General features: G+C 43.3%; 1 protein-coding gene across 6 annotated transcripts in view; it reads right to left on the reverse strand.

Annotated features, from left to right (window-relative positions):
• CTNND2 (catenin delta 2) overlaps window positions 1–23,111 on the reverse strand; it is a 993,743-nt gene that overhangs the window by 35,703 nt on the left and 934,929 nt on the right. For all 6 annotated transcript variants that reach the window (XM_089312616.1, XM_051853868.3, XM_051853869.3 and 3 more), the window contains 2 exons: window positions 12,840–13,050; window positions 6,972–7,056 (listed from right to left, as the gene is read on the reverse strand). In XM_089312616.1, coding sequence (XP_089168742.1) covers window positions 6,972–7,056; window positions 12,840–13,050 — 296 coding nt within the window. The remainder of the gene's footprint in view (window positions 1–6,971; window positions 7,057–12,839; window positions 13,051–23,111) is intronic.

Genomic DNA, 23,111 nt, shown 5'->3' on the forward strand with positions numbered 1-23,111 from the left:
AAGAAACAGAGTCATTGAAGCAGTTCAAGTAAGCCAAGAGCTGCAATTTCTGAAGAGAAAGAGAGGCGGAGGAGGAATCTGGGGATTTCTGGTGGACTGCAGGCAGCTGTGTGAGCAAGCATGAGCATGACAGGCTCCTGGGCTCCTGCTTGGGTAGTGGGCAGAAAGCTCTGCTGGCCAGTGCCCGGGTGCGGGATGCTGGAAGAGGAGCTGAGTGCGGGCCAGGAAGGCCTGGCTGGGCTCTGACTTCACTGACGTGCTGTAGCTGAGCAGGTGATCGGCAGGTGGCTGGATATGTGCAGAGAGAGAAACAGAGTTGAGAGACAACCACGTGTGGTTGGAGACGGAACCTAGGGCAAGAGTTACAGTCCCCCAGGAAGCGACTGTTTGTAGATGGCAAAGATGTAAGTGAAGGGCCCTCAGGAACACCAACATTGAAGGAATGAAGAGAGACCAGCCTGCAAAGATGAGAGATGGAGGGACCAGAAAGCCGAGGCGCATGGGGTGGGAATATCATGCAGGTCACAAGACATTTTTGAGCAATGCTATCTTGCATGATGTTTTCAACCTGAAACACCTAGGACCACAGCAGGGACTCACATGAGGGGAAGGCACCCTGCTTGAACTTGTATCTCATCATAACCTTAGACTTACTCCCGATCCTCAACCTAACACAAGTCTTCAGTCTGCTTGACTCACCACACATACACACACAGCACAGACATGGAACCACAGCATTCAAGCTACTTTGAAAACCAACAGCATCTTTCAGTGTCATTAATGGCCTCCTATTAAACCCCGTATTTGCAATTTTGTTTGCCTAAACCCTACCATGCAAGATTCTTCCTGTTGGGACTCATGTGTGTCACATATACTGTTGGCAGGCAGAGCTGCATAAGGGAAAGGCTGGGAGGGGGTACCGGGTGGTCACCTAAGAACTGGAAGAGACAGAGTATCAACGGGAAAGGGGCTGCAACAACACAGGAGGAAGCAAACAGTGATGATGATGATGATGATGATGATGATGATGATAAATGAATCCCTGAGGGGCTGGCGCTGTGGCATCGTGGGTAGAGCTGCCGCCTGCAGTGCTGGCATCCTCTATGGGCACCAGTTCAAGCCCCTGGTGCTCCACTTCCAATTCAGCCCCCTGCTAATGCACCTGGGAAAGCAGCAGAGGATGGCCCCAGTACTGTGCCCATGCACCCATTGTGAGAGACCCAGAAGAAGCTCCTGGCTTTGGATAGGCCCAGCTTTGGCCTTTGCAGCCATTTGGAGAGTGAACCAGCAAAAGAAAGATCTCTCTCCATCTCTTTTTTTTCCTCTCTCTTTTTCTCTGCAATGCTGCCTTTCACATAATAAATAAAACTCTTTTAAGAAATAATTAAAATATATATATTTAAAAAATAAATCCCAGAATCCAAATGTCCTATCTATGGCCAAGATGGCAGGGACAGCATCTGTCCATCAAACAGCATGAAAGACTGTTCCAGAATCACCAGCAGCAACTCCCACTGGTCTAATACTTTCTAGTTTACAAAGCAGCATGAAGACTGCTGTTCCAGCTGAGATGATCAGCAATCTGGTGTGATAGGTGCTATGGCTTTCACCTCCCGGATTAGCAAACCCAGGGTGGGGGTGGGAGAGAGAGAGAGAGAGAGAGAGAGAGAGAGAGAGAGAGAGAGAGAGAGAGAGGGAGGGAGAGGGAGAGGGAGAGGGAGAGGGAGAGGGAGAGGGAGAGGGAGAGGGAGAGGGAGAGGGAGAGGGAGAGGGAGAGGGAGAGGGAGAGGGAGAGGGAGAGGGAGAGGGAGAGGGAGAGGGAGAGAGAGAATCAGGAATGGCTTTCACCTCCTGGATTAGCAAACCCAGGGTGGGGATGGGTGAGAGAATGAGAGAGACAGAGACAGAGAGAGACAGAGAGAGAATCAGGAATGGCTCTCACCAGGTACATAATGACCTGAAACAACTCCAGCCATCTTTGAGCATGACTGAGTCCTGGTGAGTGAGAGGCCTCCTCACTGTATCCCTACCTTCAGCAGGAGCTTCCAAGGTCGATTCTTACACTGATGGACTGGGTGTTCCTGCCCAGGGCTGTGCCTCGGGCCTCTGGTCATTTGATTCTTGGTCCAGTGCTCTTTGTATTTCACCAAATAGCAGGATGAGACTTCAGACACAAACCTGATCTCAAGTTTTATTAGTAGGAGTTGAGAAGGGTTTCACTCTATTCTTCTCTGCTTCAAATAAACTTGGAAGACTAAATTCCTCCTGGGAAGCTATACTACAAAAGGGATGCTGGTGAACTTGCCTGCATATGGGAAAAGGGATGGCCTTAGTGAAAATGCTGATCTACTAGACCTCAGCATGTCTGGCCTAGGCAAGGGATGGCCTCATGGCAACAGAGGGCCAGCTTCAAAACCAAGGTGCTATCAGAACAGAAACTAGACTTCCTTGGTGTGTCTCTGGAGGGCAGATGTTGCAGATAAAGGAATCTGTGCTTAATACAAGCAAGAGGTTCTGAATAATCCCAGCCACCCTAAAATGGAATGCTATGCCTCACTGGGCTGTGTCTGCAGCTGACATTAAAGATATGTGAGCAAGAGGACATGGCTGCTGGAGCCAAGACTGCCTGCTCCTCCTGCCACAAAGTTCCATGGGCTCTGGCTCTCCATCCTCCAAGGCAGTGGGGGCCCTGAGGTCCAAGCAGGGGTTTGGCAGCTTCTGCACCACTTGGCCTTTTCCCTGATTATGGGCTGTGATGAGGAGGGGGAAGAACCCTGGAGCTTTGCCCACAGAGGCAAGGACCACTCTCTGGTGCAAGGGGCAGCAATGCAATGGCCCCAGGATCACCTGGTGGCCCTGGGCCTCCTGCCTGACTTGGTGCGGCTCCATGGGAAAGACAGACAGAACCTGTTCATTTGGAGCTTCCATAGTTTTGGTTCTATTAGAGTGACTTAACCACCCATGTAACTTTGTACATGATGTACAGATGTACAGAATTTGATGTACAGAATTTTAAGGCACTATATTAGGATTTGTATGCAATGATTTCTATAAGAATTTAATTGTATTCCATCCCTCCCCAATATTTTCATTCTTTAAAGCCAGTGGTCCCAACAGACCCCTCCCATGGTCAAACACTAGCACCCATGCTGTCTGTCCCTCTGCTGTCTGAATGACCTTGAAGAGGTGATTGGGTCATGAGGACACTGCCTCATCAGTGACTTAATCCATGGATTAGTGGATGACTGAATTAACAGTAAGTGAGGGAGAGGCTTTCTTGTGTTTGGAAATGCTCTCCCTGGGGGGCTTGCTCTGTTTTGCCATGCGACACCTCCACCACCTGCCATAGAATTGGGGCTTTGTTCTTGGACTTCCCACCTCTAGAACTATGACTCACACACACCTTTCCTCTCTATAAATCCCTCAGCCTCAGAGATTCTGTTATAGCAGCAGAACACAGCCTCCTACAGTGACCTTGTTTTCTAAAAGGACTGAGGGTCAAGAGCTATTGCTCTTCTGCTTCTCCTTCAGTCCTGTATCCAAGGCTGCTCCCAAGGTTCATCTTGGGGTCCTTAGAAAACCCTGACCATATGCTTTCAGATGCTAAGACTTGAAAGTTCTATTGTGTTACCCACAGGTAAGGATTGCTTTATAAAAACAGCGAGGCGCACTTAGCCTGCATGTAATTACTTAGCCTTCTGTAATCACTGAGCTTCCTTTAGAGCACAACAGCCCAGAGGGCAAGGCCTCACTAACTTTGAAGGTTAGCATCATGCAAATGCATGTTGGCTCCAAAGGTCTGAAGAATCAGCCGCCGTTTTGACTTGGTCAACACACTCAGCCAACAGAATACTCTAGGTGGTCAAATGTGTCTCTCTAAGTGAAATAAAGTAGTTTTGCTAATGAAATGAGGTCCTGGCCTCTGGTCCTGGGTCAGAATATAAGCCAGCAACAGATGGGACCCAGTTCTTTCCCAAGCACAGGTTGCTCCCATTCCAATTTCCATCTCTCCACTCATGTTTTTCCTCTTATCAGAAATTCCCTTCCCACTTACTTCTTAATTATGCAAACTCTGAATTCTTTGAGTTTTTGCTCTATAATTGTCCTTCCTGTAATTCATGCTTTTCTTTTTAAAGATTTATTTATTCACTTGAGAGGCAAAGTTACAGGCAGAGAGAGGGAGAGATAGAAAGGCCTTCCATCCACTGGTTGACTCTCCAAATGGCTGCAATGGTCAGAGCTGGGTTGATCCAAACCCAGGAGCCAGGAGTTTCCTCTGGGTTTCCCACATGGGCCCAAGCACTTGGGCCATCTTCTACTGCTTTCCCAGGCCATAAGCAGTGGAGTAGCTGGAACTAGAACTGGTGCCCATATGGGATGCTGGTGCTGCAGGTAGATGCCAAACCTACTATACCACCATGCTGGCCCCTAATTCATGCTTTAACGTCTGTAGTACATAATTCAGAACCCATAAAATTGCCAATATCCAGTATACCTTTCATTTTAGCCCACATCTATGTTTGGTTCTTCCTACATCTTAGGTTTGCTTTGGAACTCTTCCTTCACTAGGCCTATGAAAGGTGTTTAATACATAGATTTGAAGCCTAGGTAATTAAAAGATCAGATTTCTGGGGGTGATATATACATTATCAGTGAAGGACAGAATACAAATCTACTTCCTCACTGATTAAAAATATCTCATAATAATGAGTGAATTTGGTATTCTCACAAAAGGACTTTACATATGAGAAATTTCCTTGAGTTCTGAGCTTTGCTGTTAGCAACGCTTATGACACTGGGCACAAGGGCTCTCATTTCAATTCACAATTGCATAATTTCAAAATTATTAAGCATGGCTCTTCAACAGTAGTTTTAAATCATGGAATTGACTGGAAATACCACCATCGATTTTTCCAGCTCATTCTTCTTGCATCTCCTCACTTGAAACACATTTTAAACCATCTTTGGCTCATGAATTTTAGCTCCATTAAATTCCTGTCAACACATTCTGTTTTTCATAGAAATAAAAAGACAATTGGAGTCTTTGAACCTTATGCCAAAGTAGAAAAAAAAAACAAGGATGGAAAACTCATATGAGTTTTCAGCAAATAGCATGTAGAGTCTCTAAAAGTGGTTTCCCTTCAGTGCCCATGTGTGTAGCAGGTGTATTTCGGCAAAGAGGAAACCTCCGGATGCGAATGAAAGGGGAGGTTATTTGAGGCTGTAATATTTCCTCCAGTATCTGGAGCCATTGATTCAGAACGACCAGCTCATTTCTAATTTATAGCATGTTCTTCATGTCTGGCTGCCTGTGTAGCCAAAGGATCCTTTCCTGAGAGAAATTTCATTTGGCTCCTGGAGGAATCCAAGAAGGAACAAAGAAGGGAGATGTTCAAGCAAAACAGAATGGAGTGCAACCTATTTCAGGTGGAGGGCTTATCCTAACATGCAAAATGCTTAGGACATCATATGATTAATCTAGAACATTCCTGCAACACTTTCTTTTGCAATATCTTTTTCCACTTAGATGCATGTCCTCCTGGGGAAGAGGAAAACTTTGAAAGAGAACTACACAAACCAAACTTTATAAATGTAAAGTGCAAAGTAATGAATCCTCCCGGGAGCAGAAAGGCCTTGGGGAAATCTAGAAATAGATTATAACTCAAGAGACAGCTATTGAATATTTCTTTTCTCCCATTTGCTTAGAAAGACCCAACTTCCCTCTTGCAAGATGGTTCCCACTGCCTGCTGCAGCTCCACATCTCTGTCCAATGAGCTGCTGTATGCTAAGGTTGGTGGGCTGGGGATGGATGAGGCAACAACACTGGCTCTTTCCTCATCTCTGCAGGCAGCCAGGCGGCTTCAAGGAGGTGCTTTGGGCAGTAGCTGATGGAAGCTCTAGAGCCTTCCCCTGCCTTGGTTATGTTTCTCAATCTCCGTCCCGAGACCATTGCCTGTGCTACTCTCTGCAAGTCATTGATGTTCTCTCCTTGTCCTGTTAAACTACCTGCACTTGCTGGTCTTGACACTAACTGACAATAACCTCTGGGAGATGCTCTTAATGAAGTCCCTGCCTTTCCCCTCGATTCAAAGAGAAAAGTTAGTCACCTCCATTGGGCATCACTTGGAAATGAGGTCAGAACCAAAATTTATAGACATGGCACTCTTCTCTAAAGATTTGATTTTGGACCCACTTTGGAGAGGAATATTTCCTTCCACGAGTGATCCAAATCCTTGCCTGCACTGGGAGAATGCACAGAACCAAGGCTGAGCTCTTCCTGAGTGGTGGCTATCAACAGCAACACCACGTCTTTCCCTTTGAATTGCAACACCCGGACATTCGCAGGGTCTTGGGAACGTGGGACAGGCTGGAGGGTCTTCTCAGAGTTCCTGGGGTGGGGGGCTTCTCAGCCTTCTGAGCAGTGTTTGGGATTTTTTTTTCAATGTATCCTTTCTAACATTACTTACTGAAAGTTGTTGATGCTCCCCCCACCTCCCCATGCCCTCAGCTTATTACTTTGGAATCCTGTTGGGAAAACATGTTTACTTTTTTTTCTACAACATGATTTAGTAGCGGCAGCAATACTGCATATATAAAAGCAGCTAGAAGAGAAGATCTTGAAGGTTCTTATCACAAAGAAAGGATAAATGTTTGGCATCAGGGCTGAGTGCACTGCGTTTATCACCAAAAGATGTATACATGTATCAAGGTATTGCACCATACCCCCAAAATATGCACAATTATTAAATTTGAAAAAAAAATCACAAAAAGATGATTCAGGTTAAGACGCTGTGAGTATGGGTCTATGTAGTCCAAAGGCTCACCATCCTTGGTATATGTTCAGCATGAGGCTCCTGTTGCAGTCACGGCAGCTGCTGGACAGGGGTCTCCATGCACATCAGCGGTGCATCTCACGATGGCCCATGTCCTGTGCATAGCTCCAGAACCAAGAAGCTAAACCAAAGCTTACCTTTTTGTACAGACTCCTCAGATCTCGATACTGCCACATGCTGCTTAGGACCTGAGATGCAGCCTTGACCACCTTCGGGGAGTGTCTAATAAAGAGAAGACAGGAGACACAAGATGGTGAGTGCAGCAGCTGGGCTCCTGAGTGACTGATTCATCAGGAAAAGGTCAAAACATACATCCTCCTGACCCTTCCGGCTCTTTCCCTCTCAGCCTGGGTCGTGTGAAGGATGATTCTACCACTCCCAACCCTATTCTCAGCAATACCTCCAGGAGGGCGAGGGACTGGGCTGCACAGCAACCTGGCAAAGAATGCTCAAAATGCAAACACAAGAGCAGTGGCGTTTAGTCAGAATACAGAGTTAGTGTTTGACTCGAACATGGATGAGAAAGAAGAAAAAACAGTGATTAGGGAGAGCCAGATTCAGAGGCTTTCACGGTGGCGTGCAACAGGTGTGTACTGAGAAGAAACGAGATACTATTGCCACTGAAGCATGAGCCCAGGCATCCTGCTGGCTCTGCCCGCCTGCATGAGCATAGGCAGGTGCTCTGCATTCATGGCTGGCACCACGCACAAGAGACTGGCAGTGTGCATGCTCTTACATGTACACAAGGAATACACACGGCTAAACATCTCTACATAAAGCCCTACATGCACTTTAAGTCCCTTCCTCTGGCCCACAGTGAGAAGGCAAGGTCACTTGAACCTTAACACTATAGTATTTTGCCTGTGGTTTGGTGCCAATCTGCACTGCAAAATGGAAACTAAGTCAATAAATCTGTGTTGCTTTAATTCGACCAGGTTCTTGGAAGCCCCTTTGCCTGGTGGTCAGGAAAACTATTAATCACACATGGAGTCTATTCTAACTGGCTCATTTCATAAGCAACTGCACAGCTCTGGTGGCTGCTATGGACACAGTGGTCTCTTCTGGGGACCAGCACACTTCTTTCAAGAAGGGTCAGATGGTCAAAGCCCCTGGCTTCAGGGGTTATATGATCTCAAGTGCAAAAATACTTAACTTTTCCACCAGAGCATGAAAGGAGTCATAAATATAGCAGATACGTGCATGGGGATGGATGTTTTTCAGTGCAATGGGATTTGGCTTGTGAGCTGTAGTCTGTGGACCACCAGTCTGTGCGAATGGAGACTCCTGAGGTTGGACAGGCCAAACTCATTCATGAAGACTGCCAAGGTGAGGACCACCCCTGAAGCTGACCGGTGTTCAGTGGCCCAGAGAGCCACCAACGCAAGTATCTGAACTGAAACCAAAGATGCCTTTCAAATAAAGTGGTCTTTGAAATCTGAAAGTGGGCAGGTGGCTAGTGGGTCAAGTTAAGGTTGGATTTGAGAGCCAAGGTAGCAACATGTTGTGAGGTCATACATTTTGTAAGGGAATACAGGATGCCAACACATGGTCAATGAAGTAGCCGCAATTTTTCTGTGTGTTCAGATCTGCAGTTTAGACCAACTGAGTTTAAAGCTTCTTCATCCACTTTTTTTTTTTTATTTGACAGGTAGAGTTACAGACAGTGAGAGCGAGAGACAGAGAGAAAGGTCTTCCTTCTGTTGGTTCACTCCCCAAATGGCTGCCATGGCCAGCGTTGCGCTAATCTGAAGCCAGGAGCCAGGTGCTTCTTCCTGGTCTCCCATGAGGGTGCAGGGCCAAAGCACTTGGGCCATCCTCCACTGCCCTTCTGAGCCACAGCAGAGAGCTGGCCTGGAAGAGGAGTAACCAGGACTAGAACCCAGTGCCCATATAGGATGCTGGTGCCGCGGGCGGAGGATTAACCAAGTGAGTCATGGTGCCGGCCCCTCATCCACTTTCTTAAGGGCAACAGTACAGTCACTGCTAATACCCTTACTTCTGAGATGGAATTCAGTGCTGACTGTATTACTTATACCAATTATTTAAAAGAAATAATAAAGAGTTCTTATATATTCCATTTTTTTTTCTCTAGGAAAGATGAGCTATATTTAACATTTTTTTCTTTTAATAAAATGAATGGTTGTTGAATGATTTCAGCATTTATGATAGTGTCATGCTTTAACTGTAATATTAAATTCCTTTTACTTAAAGACAGAATTTTAGGGCTGGCATTGTGTCACAGCTGATTAAGCTGCCGCCTGCAATGCCGGCATTCCACATGGGTACCAGTTTGAGTCCTGGCTGCTCCACTTCCAATCCAACTACCTGCTAATGTACCTGAGAAGGCAGCAGAAGATGAACCAAGTCCTGGGACCTCTGCCTCCATGTGAGAGCCCTAGATGGAATTCCAGACTCCCAGCTTTAGCCTGGCCCAGCTCCAGCTGCTATGACCATTTGGGGAGTGAACCAGCAGATGGAAGGTCAGTCAGGGTCAGTCTCTCTCTCTCTCTCTCTAACTCCTGTGTGTGTCTCTCCCTTTCAAATAAATAAATATCTCTTCCCTTTTAAATAAGAGAATTTTAGCTGTTTTAATGGATACAGCTAAGGTAGCACTTATTCTTATATCATTGGTGCTGAACAAAGATGAAATGCTATGTATTGCTATATTTTATCATTGTTAGCTGGATATTTGTCTGTGACAACAGAGTCAGAAAACTCCAGAGGAACATGTATTAATATTCAGGGAGTAACAGTGCAGTTGGAACATATTTAGTATGAAAAAGTCCTCTGACACTGTAATTTTTTTGTTTGCACTTCTTGCTTAATAACAAAATAGAAACTCTGAAGGTGTCATGAACAGGGGTTTTAACCTCTCAATTAAAATGCCAGTGCATCATAGTGTTATAATAACACGTGAAGGTCAAGGAAAAATTGCTCTATTCTGAGCTGTTAATTTTGATCCATCTCACCAGCTACACTGGAACCACAGAAACTTCTACTTGAAAACCAGCAATATTGATTGAAAGACTTGAACAATTGAGTGTTTCTAATGTGACAAGTGATTATAACCTAAGCCACAATACACAGTCCGTTAGTGACAAGTAACAGTTGAGACTGTTAATAGCTTTTCTGTCTTATGACAAAATACAGTGACACATTCAACACTATTTCCCATATAACTGTTACAGTTAGAGGGGGAAAAAAACCAAATGTTTTGAAACAGATGGGCAGGACAGAATGTGCGTAACGGGTGTTTAAATTGAGGTGAAAAGAATAAGTCATTAAGGCTTCAAATGGTGAGTGTAAGACTCTTGGAAGAGTTAGTAACAGTTACAGAATGCCTGGTCTTCTCCAGAGCTGTCAAGTCGGGGAGGGGCTGTTTCAGCTGGGGCATTCCTTGTGGGTGCTCGACACAGCAGAGGCAGCAGCTGGTCACGGCTGCAACGCACAGTGAGCCGTGCAGTTTCAACATGCTGCAGTCACCCTCTCATGAGTCTGGCCCATTAGCATTTTGTGTATTTAAGCTTGCTTATATTTAGGAAGCAAATGTCTAGGTACATAAATTGGGGAATCATTATGCATTTTCCCACCTGTGTTTTGCTATCTTAAATAAAAATCAGTTTTGAGCTGAACTTATTTCCAGAAATAAGTGCTGAAGAACAGTTTAGGATGGACAGCTTTGCAGGTGTTTTATAAATGAACTAAGGTGAATTTATATTCCCACTTCCAGTTATTAAATCATGCCCAATTCCAAAAATTCATTTTCAATAAAGATTTTCTATTTTATTAAAACACGTTGAGAAGGCTATGGGAATCTTAATGCCTACTGTCATAATAGAATTGAGTGATAAATGATGAGTTTTGTGCTAAGATTTGGAGCAATGCTCTTGGACTCATTTTGTTTTAAGAGCAGTGAAAAGCAATAATGAAACTGAAGTGTAGGTAGAAGATGAGGATATATGAAGTTATAAAAACCTTGTTTAGATCCTCAAATTAGTCAGTATAAAAAAAGAGATAAACTGCATAGAAAATGGATGAGACTGACTAAGCAGGAGAAGTACAGCTAGGAAGACGCTTGATTCAGTCCATTTCAACATTTCTTATTAAACTCGTAAATCCAGGCCATTGGCATTGGGAACAAAATAAAAAAAGAAGTATGAGATAAGAAAAGTGACTATTCCACAAAGAAATCTGCAGCTAAAGTAAAGGATACTTAGCAGATCATTTTGTAGTGAAAAAATATCCTTCCCATTAGCAATAATCAAGCTGGATGAGACCTAACAGAGCCACTTTCTGATTTGGCAGTGAGAACATAAACTATTTCACAGATGATTTATTCAAATGATATTTTCTGTGGTTTCATCAAATACTTTTCTTTGACCATAGGACTGATGAAAATCTTTACTCCTCCAGGCCTATTTAGTGGTGCTTACTGTGGGGTGCACAATCCCTTGGAGGGAAGAAGCATATGCCGAAATGCTCCCCAAAGCTGGCTAGTCCTTTAATTCAGAGCAAATACTTTAATCTTTGAATGGCTCGCTAATATGGACAAAGATTTCAGAGTGTTTTTGTGGATTATGGTTTTATTGTATGCCTGTGTGCATGCTTTAAGAAGCATTAACATTTTAGCTGTTAATGCTCAAAGCAGGTAGGCACTTCAATTAAGAGACTCCACAGGTCTAATGAAGCTACACAAAGAAAAAGCCGTGTGGCCTTGTGCGGAGATGGCACAGCATATGTTTGTTAAGTACAGTATCATACGGCATAGTCCAAGCCAACTATCTACATGGTCCAGTTATTACGAGAGTCCAGTAGGTCTTCAATACGTGCTAGCAGACACTATTCCACTTCTAATGCTCAAACTGTTGGCTGAACCTGTTGGGAGGGTGCCTACTATGAAACCCTGAAACTATTATAATACACTGGTGATACCCCAAATTAAGGGGAGTAATTAGATAATTTCCAGAAAGTTTCAAAGTGCAGCTCTCACAGTCTTTGATAATGACTATTTTGCATTCAGATATAAAGGAATGGAGGAGCTGGGAATGCAAAGCCAGGAAGTAGAAGGGTCCTTGGTAACAAAAGGTTTACCCTTTTAATATATTTGATTACACCGAGGGACTTCCAGGAGGCAAAATTTAATTAAGGCCAGTGAAGGTTTCTACAAAATTGCCAGCTCGCTGATACACTAACACTCTGGCCTCTGAAGATATTCTTCAGTTGTAGATAGTAAGGGTCCATTGGTTCTTAAATCAAATTGGAAGACATTCCTATTTGTGCTGGCATGCTTGCTTTGACACTAAGCCTTATCTCTTTTTATTCTATTTGCCTAAAATTCATCTTTGCTCCTTTCCTTCCCTTCTGCCGGGAAAATTATCACTCATTCTTGAAGGCTCGATTACTGCTTCTTCCAGGAAGCATATTATGAGAGCTCCTCCCTTAGTTTCAGATTGGAAAGCAGAGGCACAGTGGCTTGTAAGATTAAATAACTTGCCCCAGATGCCACAGCTAGTAGGGGAGGGTACTGGACTAGAACTGAGTTCTCCCTGACCACGTCCCCCTCTCCCCGCTCTGCCTTGGGCAGTCTTCCTGCACGCTGACTTGCTATACAGACCTGAAGAGGTGCTGAGCAGAAAGATGCGGCAGCAGCATCATTGCATGGGCCTGCAGCTGTACAGAAACCACAGCCTGACATGGCTTAATTGCTTGGGTTAAGCTAGTTGTCTTCTATGCTGCAGGCACACATCACTATGCAGGCTGGACTGTCAAGTCTACCTGCCAGTGTCCCAGTAGTAACCAAGTCTTGAGTTATTTTTCAGATCAAAATTACCAACGGATCAACTTTCATTGTGGGATGGAAAGACAAGAGCTCATACAATGCTTTCCTTCTCTTGATTATACCAGAGACAAATACTTCCCAGGGACAGTCAGGAGCCGCCCCCTCAACAGGCCCCTGGTGATGCATTCCCACCCATGCTGACATAGGACGTCACCATCTAACTTACTTGTCTCCTTTGCTCTTGGAGATGCCAACCAACTTCTCTATGCCACCGGCATCCCGTAAGGCCTTGGCGTTCTCCATGTTCTTGGTGATCACTTCATGCAGGGTGCAGCAGATGGCTGTCACCGTGTCATCTGACATGGCCTTGCTTGCCGTGTTGTTGCTGTTGTTTCCACCTGGGAGCCTGTGCACGAGGTCTCGCATGGCGTATTTGCCTTTGGACAAGAAAATGAAGGGAGAGTTGAGAGGAGGGTGACGTGGAGGAAGAGGAAAGTGGGAGAGGTGGGTGCGAGAGGCACGTCAGGACGAGTCTGTCTGTTCTCTGTTGGGTAACTGTGGACATACACAGAGAAACAAGAACAAAATGGTACCTATCTTTTAGAAGGTTATTGTAAAAGTTCAGTGAGTTGATGCATGAGAAGCATTTAATGCGTGATGATTCTACAAGGACATGGCTCTTTCTGTTTTATGTGCACAGAAGCTGAGAAAATGCAAGGCAATTCTAACACAACTGTCAAAATTATCTCAATGGAAACTACGTTGCAATCTGCATTATTTAATGAACAAGAGTCAGACCATAAGCACCTAGCAAATACATGTTAAATTTAACGTACAAGAGTCAGACCATAAGCACGTGGCAAATACATGTGAATTCCGTATTGCAACCCCTGTAAGGCAAAGAGGAACGTGGAAAGCAGAAGAGAGGAACTTGGCAGATAAGGTATAACCAGGTGTCCTTTGAACTAGTGTAACCTGCTGATCTGTTTAGTCTCTTTCATGAAATCTTATGATATGGCTCTATAATGCAACAGTTACTGATTTGGGATTTTTGCTTTGTGGAAACTGCTTTCTTAATTCACTTCATCATTACGAATCTTGCCTTTCCCCGTGAGTGGTAAAGACACTTATGATGATATGTTTACGAGGTGTTTTTCCTTCACAAGGCTCTTTAGTCACTACCAATAGCCCTGCGAGACAATTACTTTGTCCCACCTGCAGCTTCCAATTCTGTTCCTTTAATTTACTTCTGGAAGTAAGTAAATGAGTGCCTGCAGCAAAGCTGGCTGTTCTTCAATTTTTTCAGATGGCATTGGCAAGAGCCCAAGGTCAGGTCCCTTCCTGGTCTCCCATCTCCCAATTAGACACTTCTAGCTAGTTCCTTATAGCTATCTGAAGCATTCTGCCTCCATAAATTTCTCTAAATGTTATCTTCTTTTGCTGTCTAATTCTTCAGTTCATAGTGCCTGGGGGCAACAAAAGCAACCCCATGAGAGGGGTCAATGATGTCTTGATTCCAGGCAGCAATAAATAAAACATAGGTCCTTGTAATTTTGCTATCTGCTCTTGTCCTAAGTATAGGTGGCTTTATTTTAGCAAGGACAGAAAATGTGTATGTTTAAATTACTGAAATAGAAACATGTCTTCATTCACTTCATAACTGAGTGTCTGACAGAATTGGTTTTCCTGCAAACTCCCAAATAAAGCTTTTCTATTTTCTAATAACAGCACAGAGAAAGTCCTCCCAGCAACTCGCTTTATTTATCATTAAACCAGAATGAACTTTGGTGGAAAGTTTACTTCTGTAAAAGTCAGCAAAATTGAAATTCTATCAGCTCATTATCCCCCACAAGCCTTTAGAAGACAAATTTGAGTTCTATGGAAATGAGAAGATGGATGTGTCTTTTTTCCCTTTCTTTACAAGGGAAGTGACAGAGGACAGGCGACATAAACTAAAAATATTCCAATCACTGTACGAATGGGGACACTCACACTCTTGACTGAGAAGTGAGGACTGGTTTCGTGACCTTGGACATCGTCAAGGGTGAAAGCAAAAATGAGACAAGGATTTGGCTGTGGCATTTCTTAGTTTTCGCTGTTACTGCCCATTTAAAGATGGTTTCAGATAAATCTGAGTATGTGGTTTCATCGCAGCCCCAAACCAGGGGCCCTAGGTGAGAGAAAGGTGACCCTGTAATGTTCAGGTAGCAGTCACAGCTCTCTCCCCGACTCCCTGGCTGGGCAGCTTCTTCCAGTGGCCCCAGCTTGCAGTACAAATGCTGTCACTTCCCATGGACTCCACCATGTGGAGCACAGGAGCTACTGTGCCATTTAACCTTGACTGTTGGAGAAAGTTTATTTCTAATATTTCCAATACACATTGCTGATATTTCACCTGCAATTTGATGTTTTTCATTGAATCTATTCATGAGGAGGTGCATTTTGGTCTGTATTTTTGATCATCCAAGTGAAGAAACAAATCCAGTAAAAGTATTCCTTTGGGAAGAAGATTCTGAGCAAAGTTGGCTAATTATTGTAAGGGTGCACTATTTTTCTTTCTTTCCTTCTTTTTGCCTTTGAGTATGTACTAAAAAAAAAGCTGTCTTCTCACACTGGAATCTGAATCCTATCTTTACAGAAAATTTGAGTAGCAAGGAAACCTTTTTATCTCTTTATGGTGTTTTAAAACTTTGAGGTGAGCTCTGGGGAAAAACAGAAAATATGGAACACAGAATAATGACAGCCACAGAGGATCTCGCATTGTGTGTGTACAACAGCAGCTCAGCGAAGAGAGTCATTTGACTGGCCTGGGGTGGTTAGGGAAGGCTTGGTAAGGGAGGTGGACATTTAGGATTTGCTCCATAGGTTGGTGGGGGTGGGGAGAGGTGACAAGATCAAAATTGCATTTTAAAGAGACCCTGGCATGTTAAGAAGATATTTTCTGCAACCGCAGGAGAAATGTGTAGTCTTTTTAATGACCACAAAGCTCTCTTCTGAACTTCTGCTGGAATTACAGGCATTGCAACACAAGATGGCTTGTACCTTTAACTGCTCCATGTCCCCTGTTGTCTGTCTGCCTAAGTTTCTAAACACAAGGAAGAGCTAAAAGCTGTTCTTGCTCCAAATGAGAGGGCCATTTCTCCCCACCTTCCACTTCTGCCCTGTATTGTCAGACTTTTGGGTCCTTGAGTTCTGAGATTTCTTCAGAGGTACAGGGATCCATAGGTACAGGCAATAGGTAGGATGGGAAATTCTTTTATTTTCACCATTTAATACCTTCAAGGTGATCGAGTTGCTGCTTTCTTTTTCAAGACAGCAATGAAGAGGAGCCCACATTGGGGCACAGAGATTAAACCACCTGTAACGCTGGGCATCCCATCGGACTGCGGATTCCCATCCTGGCTGCTCCACTTCCAACCGAGTTCCCTGCAAATGCACCTGGGATGGAGGTGGAAGATGCCCAAGTATGTGGGAGACCCCTGGTCCAGCCCCAGATGTTGAAATCATTTGGAGGGTGAATCAGCAGATCCTCTCTTTCTCTCTCTGTAATTCTTTCAAATAAATAAAATGAACCTTAAAAAACTAAAGAAAGAGAGTGAACGAGCGAGCACGGGAGCACGAGAGCGAGCAATGGAGAAAGCAAGTATGGCAGGAATTAGCTCTTCCAGTACAAAGGGCATTGAGTGACTGGACTCCCTGGAGGAGGCTGCTGTGTAGCAATGCTGCAGAGGAGCACTGAAGTTCTGCATCAGCTAGGGCTGGGCCAGCTGAAGCCAGCAGCCAGGAACTCAACGAAGGTCCTCCCCTGTGGGTAGCAAGGACCTAACTGCTTAAGCTGCCTCCCACCTGCTGCCTCCCAGGGTGCACATTAGCAGGCAGCTGAAATGGGGGAGGGGAACTGGAACTTGAACTCAGGGACCTGGTAAGGGATACAGGTATCCCAGGAGGCAGCTTAACTGCTGTGCCAAACTGCCTGCCCCTGTTTTCTCTTTCTCCTGCTTCTTTCTGGGAGTCTTCTGTTAAGAGCTGTAAGGCACCATGACAGCCTCACTTGGGAGACCCAACAAACTTTGCTGTCCGCGGGCGTCACTCGCCACAGTGCCCATCTGTAGGAAGGAGAGGGTGGGGGTTTCATGACGGGAACCTGAGCTTTGACCTTGGTGCCTGCTCTTGTTTCTGTGGTTACTGATTGGTGACTTTTTCTCTTTCTGGACTAAGCCTATTTCTGGAGTGAAATAGCACTTGTTTTACCCATTGGTGGCAGGAATACTGAGTGGTGGTTTAAAGTATGAGGGCCTGTGCTCTATAGGGTGGCACAGGGAAGCTGCTTGAGTCCCTTCCTACACCGGTTAAGTATCTCTACTGAGCACTGACGGAGTCCGCTCCACAGCTGGTCTTCACTGTGCACCATCAGAACTTCAAATGTTTCTCACATTGATAACAGAAAAGATATTTCTAAAGGTCAGTTGGAATAGAAAGCAACCCTGGACCAAGAAAATCACAAATCTTTTATCTTTAGGGTCTGAGTATCTCTTTGGCTTCCAAGTTTCTGGAGCTGCTAAATATGATACACAAGTTTTGGCTGAAATATTTTGAATTTCCTTGTTTTTCTTAACTCTTTTTTTAATGTGGTGAAATACCCATAACAAACTTCACCATCTTATCCATTCTTAAGTCATTGGTTGCATTCATATCATTCTACAATCATCACCACCATTCCTCTCCAAAGTTCTCAGCATCTTGCCAAACTAAAACTTTACACCCTAATAAACAAAAACTCCCTGCTCCCTGGGAACCACCATTCTACTTCATCAAAGAGATGAATTATGTGTCTATGAATGCTCTAGGGACCTCACATATGTGGGATCACACAGTGTTTGTCTTTTTGTGTCTGGATCATTTAACTTAATTAAAATCTTCAAGAATTTCATTTTACTTCAAGAAAAATTGTTTTATGGGTATGCCATATTTTGCTTATCCATTCAGCAAAAGATAATCGGGTTGGTTCTTTGTTTTAGTTATGAATAGCTTTACTATGAACATGAGTATCCTTTCACTTCCAACTTTTGTCTTTGGATCTAAAGTGCGCCTCTTGCAGACAACATATATTTGATTTTTAAAATATGTTCTGTCAATCCTTGTCTTTGATCACAGAGTTTAACTCATATACATTTAGAGTAATCACTGAGAAGAAAGGGCTTCTGACATTTTGCTATTTGTTTTCTATATGGATTACAGATTTTCTCCATTTCCTGAGTTATTTTCTCTTTTGTATTTAGTTGTTTTTGGTGGTGAAATGTTTCAGTTTCTTTCTTGTTTTGTTTATTTTCCTTAACTTTTTTAATGTTTACTATGGGAATTACAGTTATCATCCTAAAGTTGAAAAACTGTAGCTTGAATTTACACCAGGTTAAGTTCAATAACATACACAACTTTGTTGCTCATTTATAGTTCCATCTCATCCTTTTAATTGTTGAAATCATGAGACTACATATTTATATATTTGGTATCTAAAAGTTATTGATAGTTGATTTCAATGCATTAGTCTTTTTTTCATTAGTTTTTTTTTTTTTAAAGAAACTTCTATGAGGCCAGCATATTCTTAAACCAGAAAAAGAAACAACAGAGAAAGACAACTCAACAACAACAAAACAAACAATCCAGTTAAGAAATGGGCAGAGGACTTGAACAGGCATTTTTCAAAATGGGAAATTCAAATAGCCAACAGATGCATGAAAAAATGATCAGGATCACTAGCCATCAGGTAAATGCCAATCAGAACCACTGTGAGGTTTCACCTCACTCCAGTTAGAACGGTTCTCATACAGAATCAACAAATAAATGCAGGGAGAAAATGGTACCCCAAACCACTGGTGTTGGGAATGTAAACTGCTGTAGCCACTGTGGAAGACAATATGGAGATAACTCAGAAATCTGACTATAGACCTACCATATGACCCAGCCATCCCACTGCTGGGAATTTTCCCAAACAAAATGAAATTAGCACCTGAAAGAGTTATCTGTACACCCATGTTCACTGCAGCTCTATTTACAACAGCTAAGATATGAAATGAACCCAAATGTCCATCAACTGATGACTAGGTAAAGAAAAATAAAAATCCCATCTTTTGCAACTAAATGGATGCTACTGGAAACTATTATACTTACTGAGATAAGCCAGTCCCCAAAAGACATATATCATGTTTTTCTTATAAACTGAAATAGATCTTTGTAAAAATAAAGAGTAGGAATAAGAGAGGAAGGAGAAGGAAGGGTGGGAGCATGGATGGGAGGGGGGGTGAGAAGTACCACTATGTTTCTGTATATATGAAATGCATGAAATTTATACACATTAAATAAAATTAAAAAATAAATTATGTAGAAAGTAAACTGCAGAGTTCCAAATTAAAGTTGTAGTCAAATTTGCTTGTGAACTAATAACAATTTTTTATAATTTATCATGGATTTTCTTCTATTGAGGTCTCTATTTCCTGTTAAGGCTTTGAATTATTGTCTAGTGTGCTTTTATTTCGACCAGAACTCCTTTTAAGGTCTCTTGAAGCTTAGTTCTACTGGTAATGAACTCAGCTTTTGTTTATCTGGGAATGTCTTTCTTTTTGCTGAAGCTACTTTGGGGGGATACAGGACTCTTAGTTGACAGATTTTTTTCTTTTAGCACTGTGAATTTCTATTAGCCACTGACTTCTGGTCTCCAAAGCTTTGGTGAGAAACTTGCTGATAATCTACAGAGAATAGTGGATATGTGGGAAAATGCTTCTCTTCTGCCAACCAAGCTGTCTGTCTTTGGATCATGTGTTTCTCATGTACTTCTGCATGCTTCTCTTTAAGGTGATCATATTTTAATGTGTTTGAGCTTCCTGGATGTTACACTCATGGCTTCTGTAAAATCTGTGGTTTTTCAGTCGTTATTTCTTCTCCTAGCCTTTCTGTCCCTCTCTTTTCTCCTTCTGGGTCTGTCACAGTGTGTATGTTGGTCCTCTTTGTTTACTCAGGAATTTCCTTTTCTTCAATCTCCTTTTTTCCTGTTCTCTAGGTTCAAAAATTTCAATTGTCCTATCTGCAAGTTCATGGATTCTTTATTTCTTCAGTCTCTGAATTCCTCGAGTGAACTTCTCATTTCAGTTATAATTCTCCTCACACCCCATAGCTCTGACACTCTCATTTCTTCCCTTCTGTCCCTCTTTCATACCTAAGGACCTCTGATTTGAGTCCACTGGGAGAATACAGTGTCTCTCCCCTATCTCAAAATTAGCCGATGACAACCATAATTATCTTTTGTCTTGTAAGGAACCACATCGGAAGGTTTCAAGGGTGAGGCCATGGTCACCTTCAGGTGGGGGGTGGGGATCATTATTCTCTTACCGCACTATGGCAGGTGGAGTTATCACTACAACCATATGAATGTGTCTATAAGGTAACAGAATGTCTCTTTGCTTATCAAGAGAGAAAGGAAGTCTAAGGTAAAAACATCTAGCTGTGAACAAATAACAGAAAACATACTTGACGGTGTTCAATAAGTTACACAAAGCTTCAGGAGAATGAACCTAATTTCCTCAGTGTATGACATGTACAAATACTGTATTTGATTTAAAAAACAATGGAATATGTTAAAATCTTTCTAAAGTTTGCCTAATGTTGATAGGTTAAAGATATGTGAATTCTTAGCTACAAATGTTAACATGAGTGGTACATGGAAGATATTAAAGCTTGAATTGGGTTTTATTTCTGTTAAAATGACAAACTGGGGACCAGTATTGTGGTGCAGAGGATTAAGTCGCCACTTGGGACACCAGTACCCTTCTCAGTGCTGGTTCTAGTCCCTGCTGCTCCACTTCCAACCCAGCTCCCTGCTAATGTAGCTGGGAAGGCAGTGGAAGATGGCCTCACTGCTTGAGTCCCTGCCACCTACATGGGAGACCTGGATAGAAGTCTAGGCTCCTGGCCTCAGTCTGGCCCAGCCCGGCCCAGCCCTGGCTGTTACAGATGACGATCTCTTTCTTTCTCTCTTCCTGTCTGTGAATGTGCTTTGCAAATAAATACATAAATATTTTTTAAAAAAAGACAAACTGATCTTGGAGAAGGCAGTCTGCATTCAGCAATAAATAGGGGAAAGGAGTCAGTACCCAAACAGCAGCACCCAGAGCACTCCTACCTGAGACCTTGGCAACACTGCCTCTGTTGGTTTCTTGCATCACGTTTGGCAGTATTTCTTCACTTGTGGAAACACTAGAATTTAATCTTTTAAATTAATATCTAGTAAAAGATCTGCACATATAGAAATTCCAGAGTGCCTAGCAACCACTGCCTTTCTGTTTTTGCTTAACTTTACATATTATCTCTCTGAACCAAGCTGAAGAGTCTTCCTGTCTTTAGCCACTGAGGACTTCTGCTCATATTTTGTGTTTCCTGATAACTCTTTTTCTGTAAATCTACTAGCTCATTCATCAAACTAAAACAAAAAAAAACTTCTAAAAAGTTTCTTTTGCATTTAAGCCATCGTTGGGGTTTCCCATTCAGTGAGGACTCTCCTCCCTTACTTGAGGAAGAAAGGGACGTTAGAGATAAGGGGGCCACACAGCCATCTGCAGAGGCCCTTGGAGCTTTAGTACCAGGGTGGGAGAGTTGCCCTCATATCAAGATTCCAACACAAAAAGACCTGACGAATAAAAGCAGAGGGTGTCAGCCTCCACTTAGTCACGACAAGGAAGACGTTACTATGACTTTGCCCCAGCAGGGATGAGCTTTTCCTTGTGGACAGAGCAGGCTCCACTTCCTGTCCCAGAACGGCATGACAACAGCCAACAGCCATGCCCAGGCTTCAGGGAGAACTGTTCCGGGGGCGGTAGTCCTTTCACACTCTTCATGGGAGAAGTGAAAAGTTTGGGACACGTTCAGTGGTCTCATTCTCCGTAGCGTGTACTAACTCCTTACAGAATTGGAATTGCATTTGCCACTGTTTGGATATTGTTGGGTAAATAACCGGCTATTCAGCCTCCTCACCAACAGGTGCTTACTGATTCTCCTGTATGCTTATCTAAAGATCCTTGCTAAAGCCATGGATCTAATTGTGTCTACTCCTCAAACATCACAATAGCCTGAGACAAGGGCTGCTCTTGAACCTGTAACCACAGGAAATCAGCCTTGGGTTCAGGCATCCTGATAGAAGATGATTTCATCACCACAGATGGACATCTTGGGATTTCCAGACCTCATTTACATTGGGAGCAGACAGCTTTGAGAAACCTGACTGCTTACTAATCCAAGATAACTGAAACGAGGGTTAATCACGCAGACTAACTGAAACCCATTTAACTGTGGTTAATGTTCTATTTTGAATTGGGCATGTTATAAAAGCCTTATTTCTACTTACTCTGCTTTAATGCTTCATCTAACAGGTTATGCTTGTAAACACTAGAGTGAAAACAGCCTTTAAATGGAAACTGGTTCTAATTAATGTTTCAGAATTCATAGGCTATACTCTGAAAATTCTTAAAAGGTAATAAGCTACCAGTAAAATCAGTAATAATAGATTCATAGATATACTATTATAGGGAGATTGGCATGTGGCTAGACAAAAACTTAAAGCCACAGTTAAACAATATGTAAAATGCCTTTACTACACATGGGTTTTCATGGTGTTGACTGACTGGAATCTGTCTTCCTTCCTACTAGGATAATTGAGTAAATCAAATCTGTAACCACGACCATGACAGAGATGCTACATTTAAAGGCAAATATAATTTGATTAGTCATGATAAGCCCATTAAAGAACAAGTGCATTTTGCATGTGGAATTGATGTCTCCAATCTCCTGCCAGGCCCCTGGGTTGCTCCTGTTGTGCACGTTAGGGAATCCAAGCCCTGTAGCCAGCCCTGCAGGAAGCGTGGCCAGTAGCTTTGAAGACAGAACAATCTCTGAGTTACAGATAGTGAGGAGGTGAAATCGGAAGTGGTAAATCTTGAATTCGAAAGTTCAAGTTTAATGATCCCAGATGATGACCAGAAAGGGAACAGAATATTTCCGCCACATAGAAGTGACCACAAAACGAAAGTCAGTCCTCACCCTTTATAACATATGGTTCTTATTTGGATATGCATGCAAAGATAGGTGTCTTTGTGAGTGAGTCAACACTGCTGGCTGCCCCCACATCTACCCAACTGGTCAGATAAGACAACCCATCAAACTAATGGTCACAAATACAACTGCTAAACAAACCCTCGGTTAAATCCGCCTTTCCAGGGCAGAACCTCAGTATCAGGATGGACCATGCGGGGAAACTGGTCCTCAGGTCTGCCTGCATCACCACGGTGAACACACCGTGTGCTGCCTCGTTTGCTATGCATGTCATCTCATGTATGGGCCACAGCCCATGGTCAGGAGCCAGGAGAGAACAAAACAAAAGATCAGTGCAGGGAAACAACAAATGAAAAGGGAGGGCGGTTGGGAGGGAAGAAGGGAGGCAGAGAGGGAGAGAGAG

The sequence above is a fragment of the Oryctolagus cuniculus genome, chromosome 14 (genome assembly GCF_051225735.1).
Source record: "Oryctolagus cuniculus isolate XC-2025 breed Fujian yellow rabbit chromosome 14, ASM5122573v1, whole genome shotgun sequence".
In the NCBI taxonomy this organism is placed as follows: Eukaryota; Metazoa; Chordata; class Mammalia; order Lagomorpha; family Leporidae; genus Oryctolagus; species Oryctolagus cuniculus.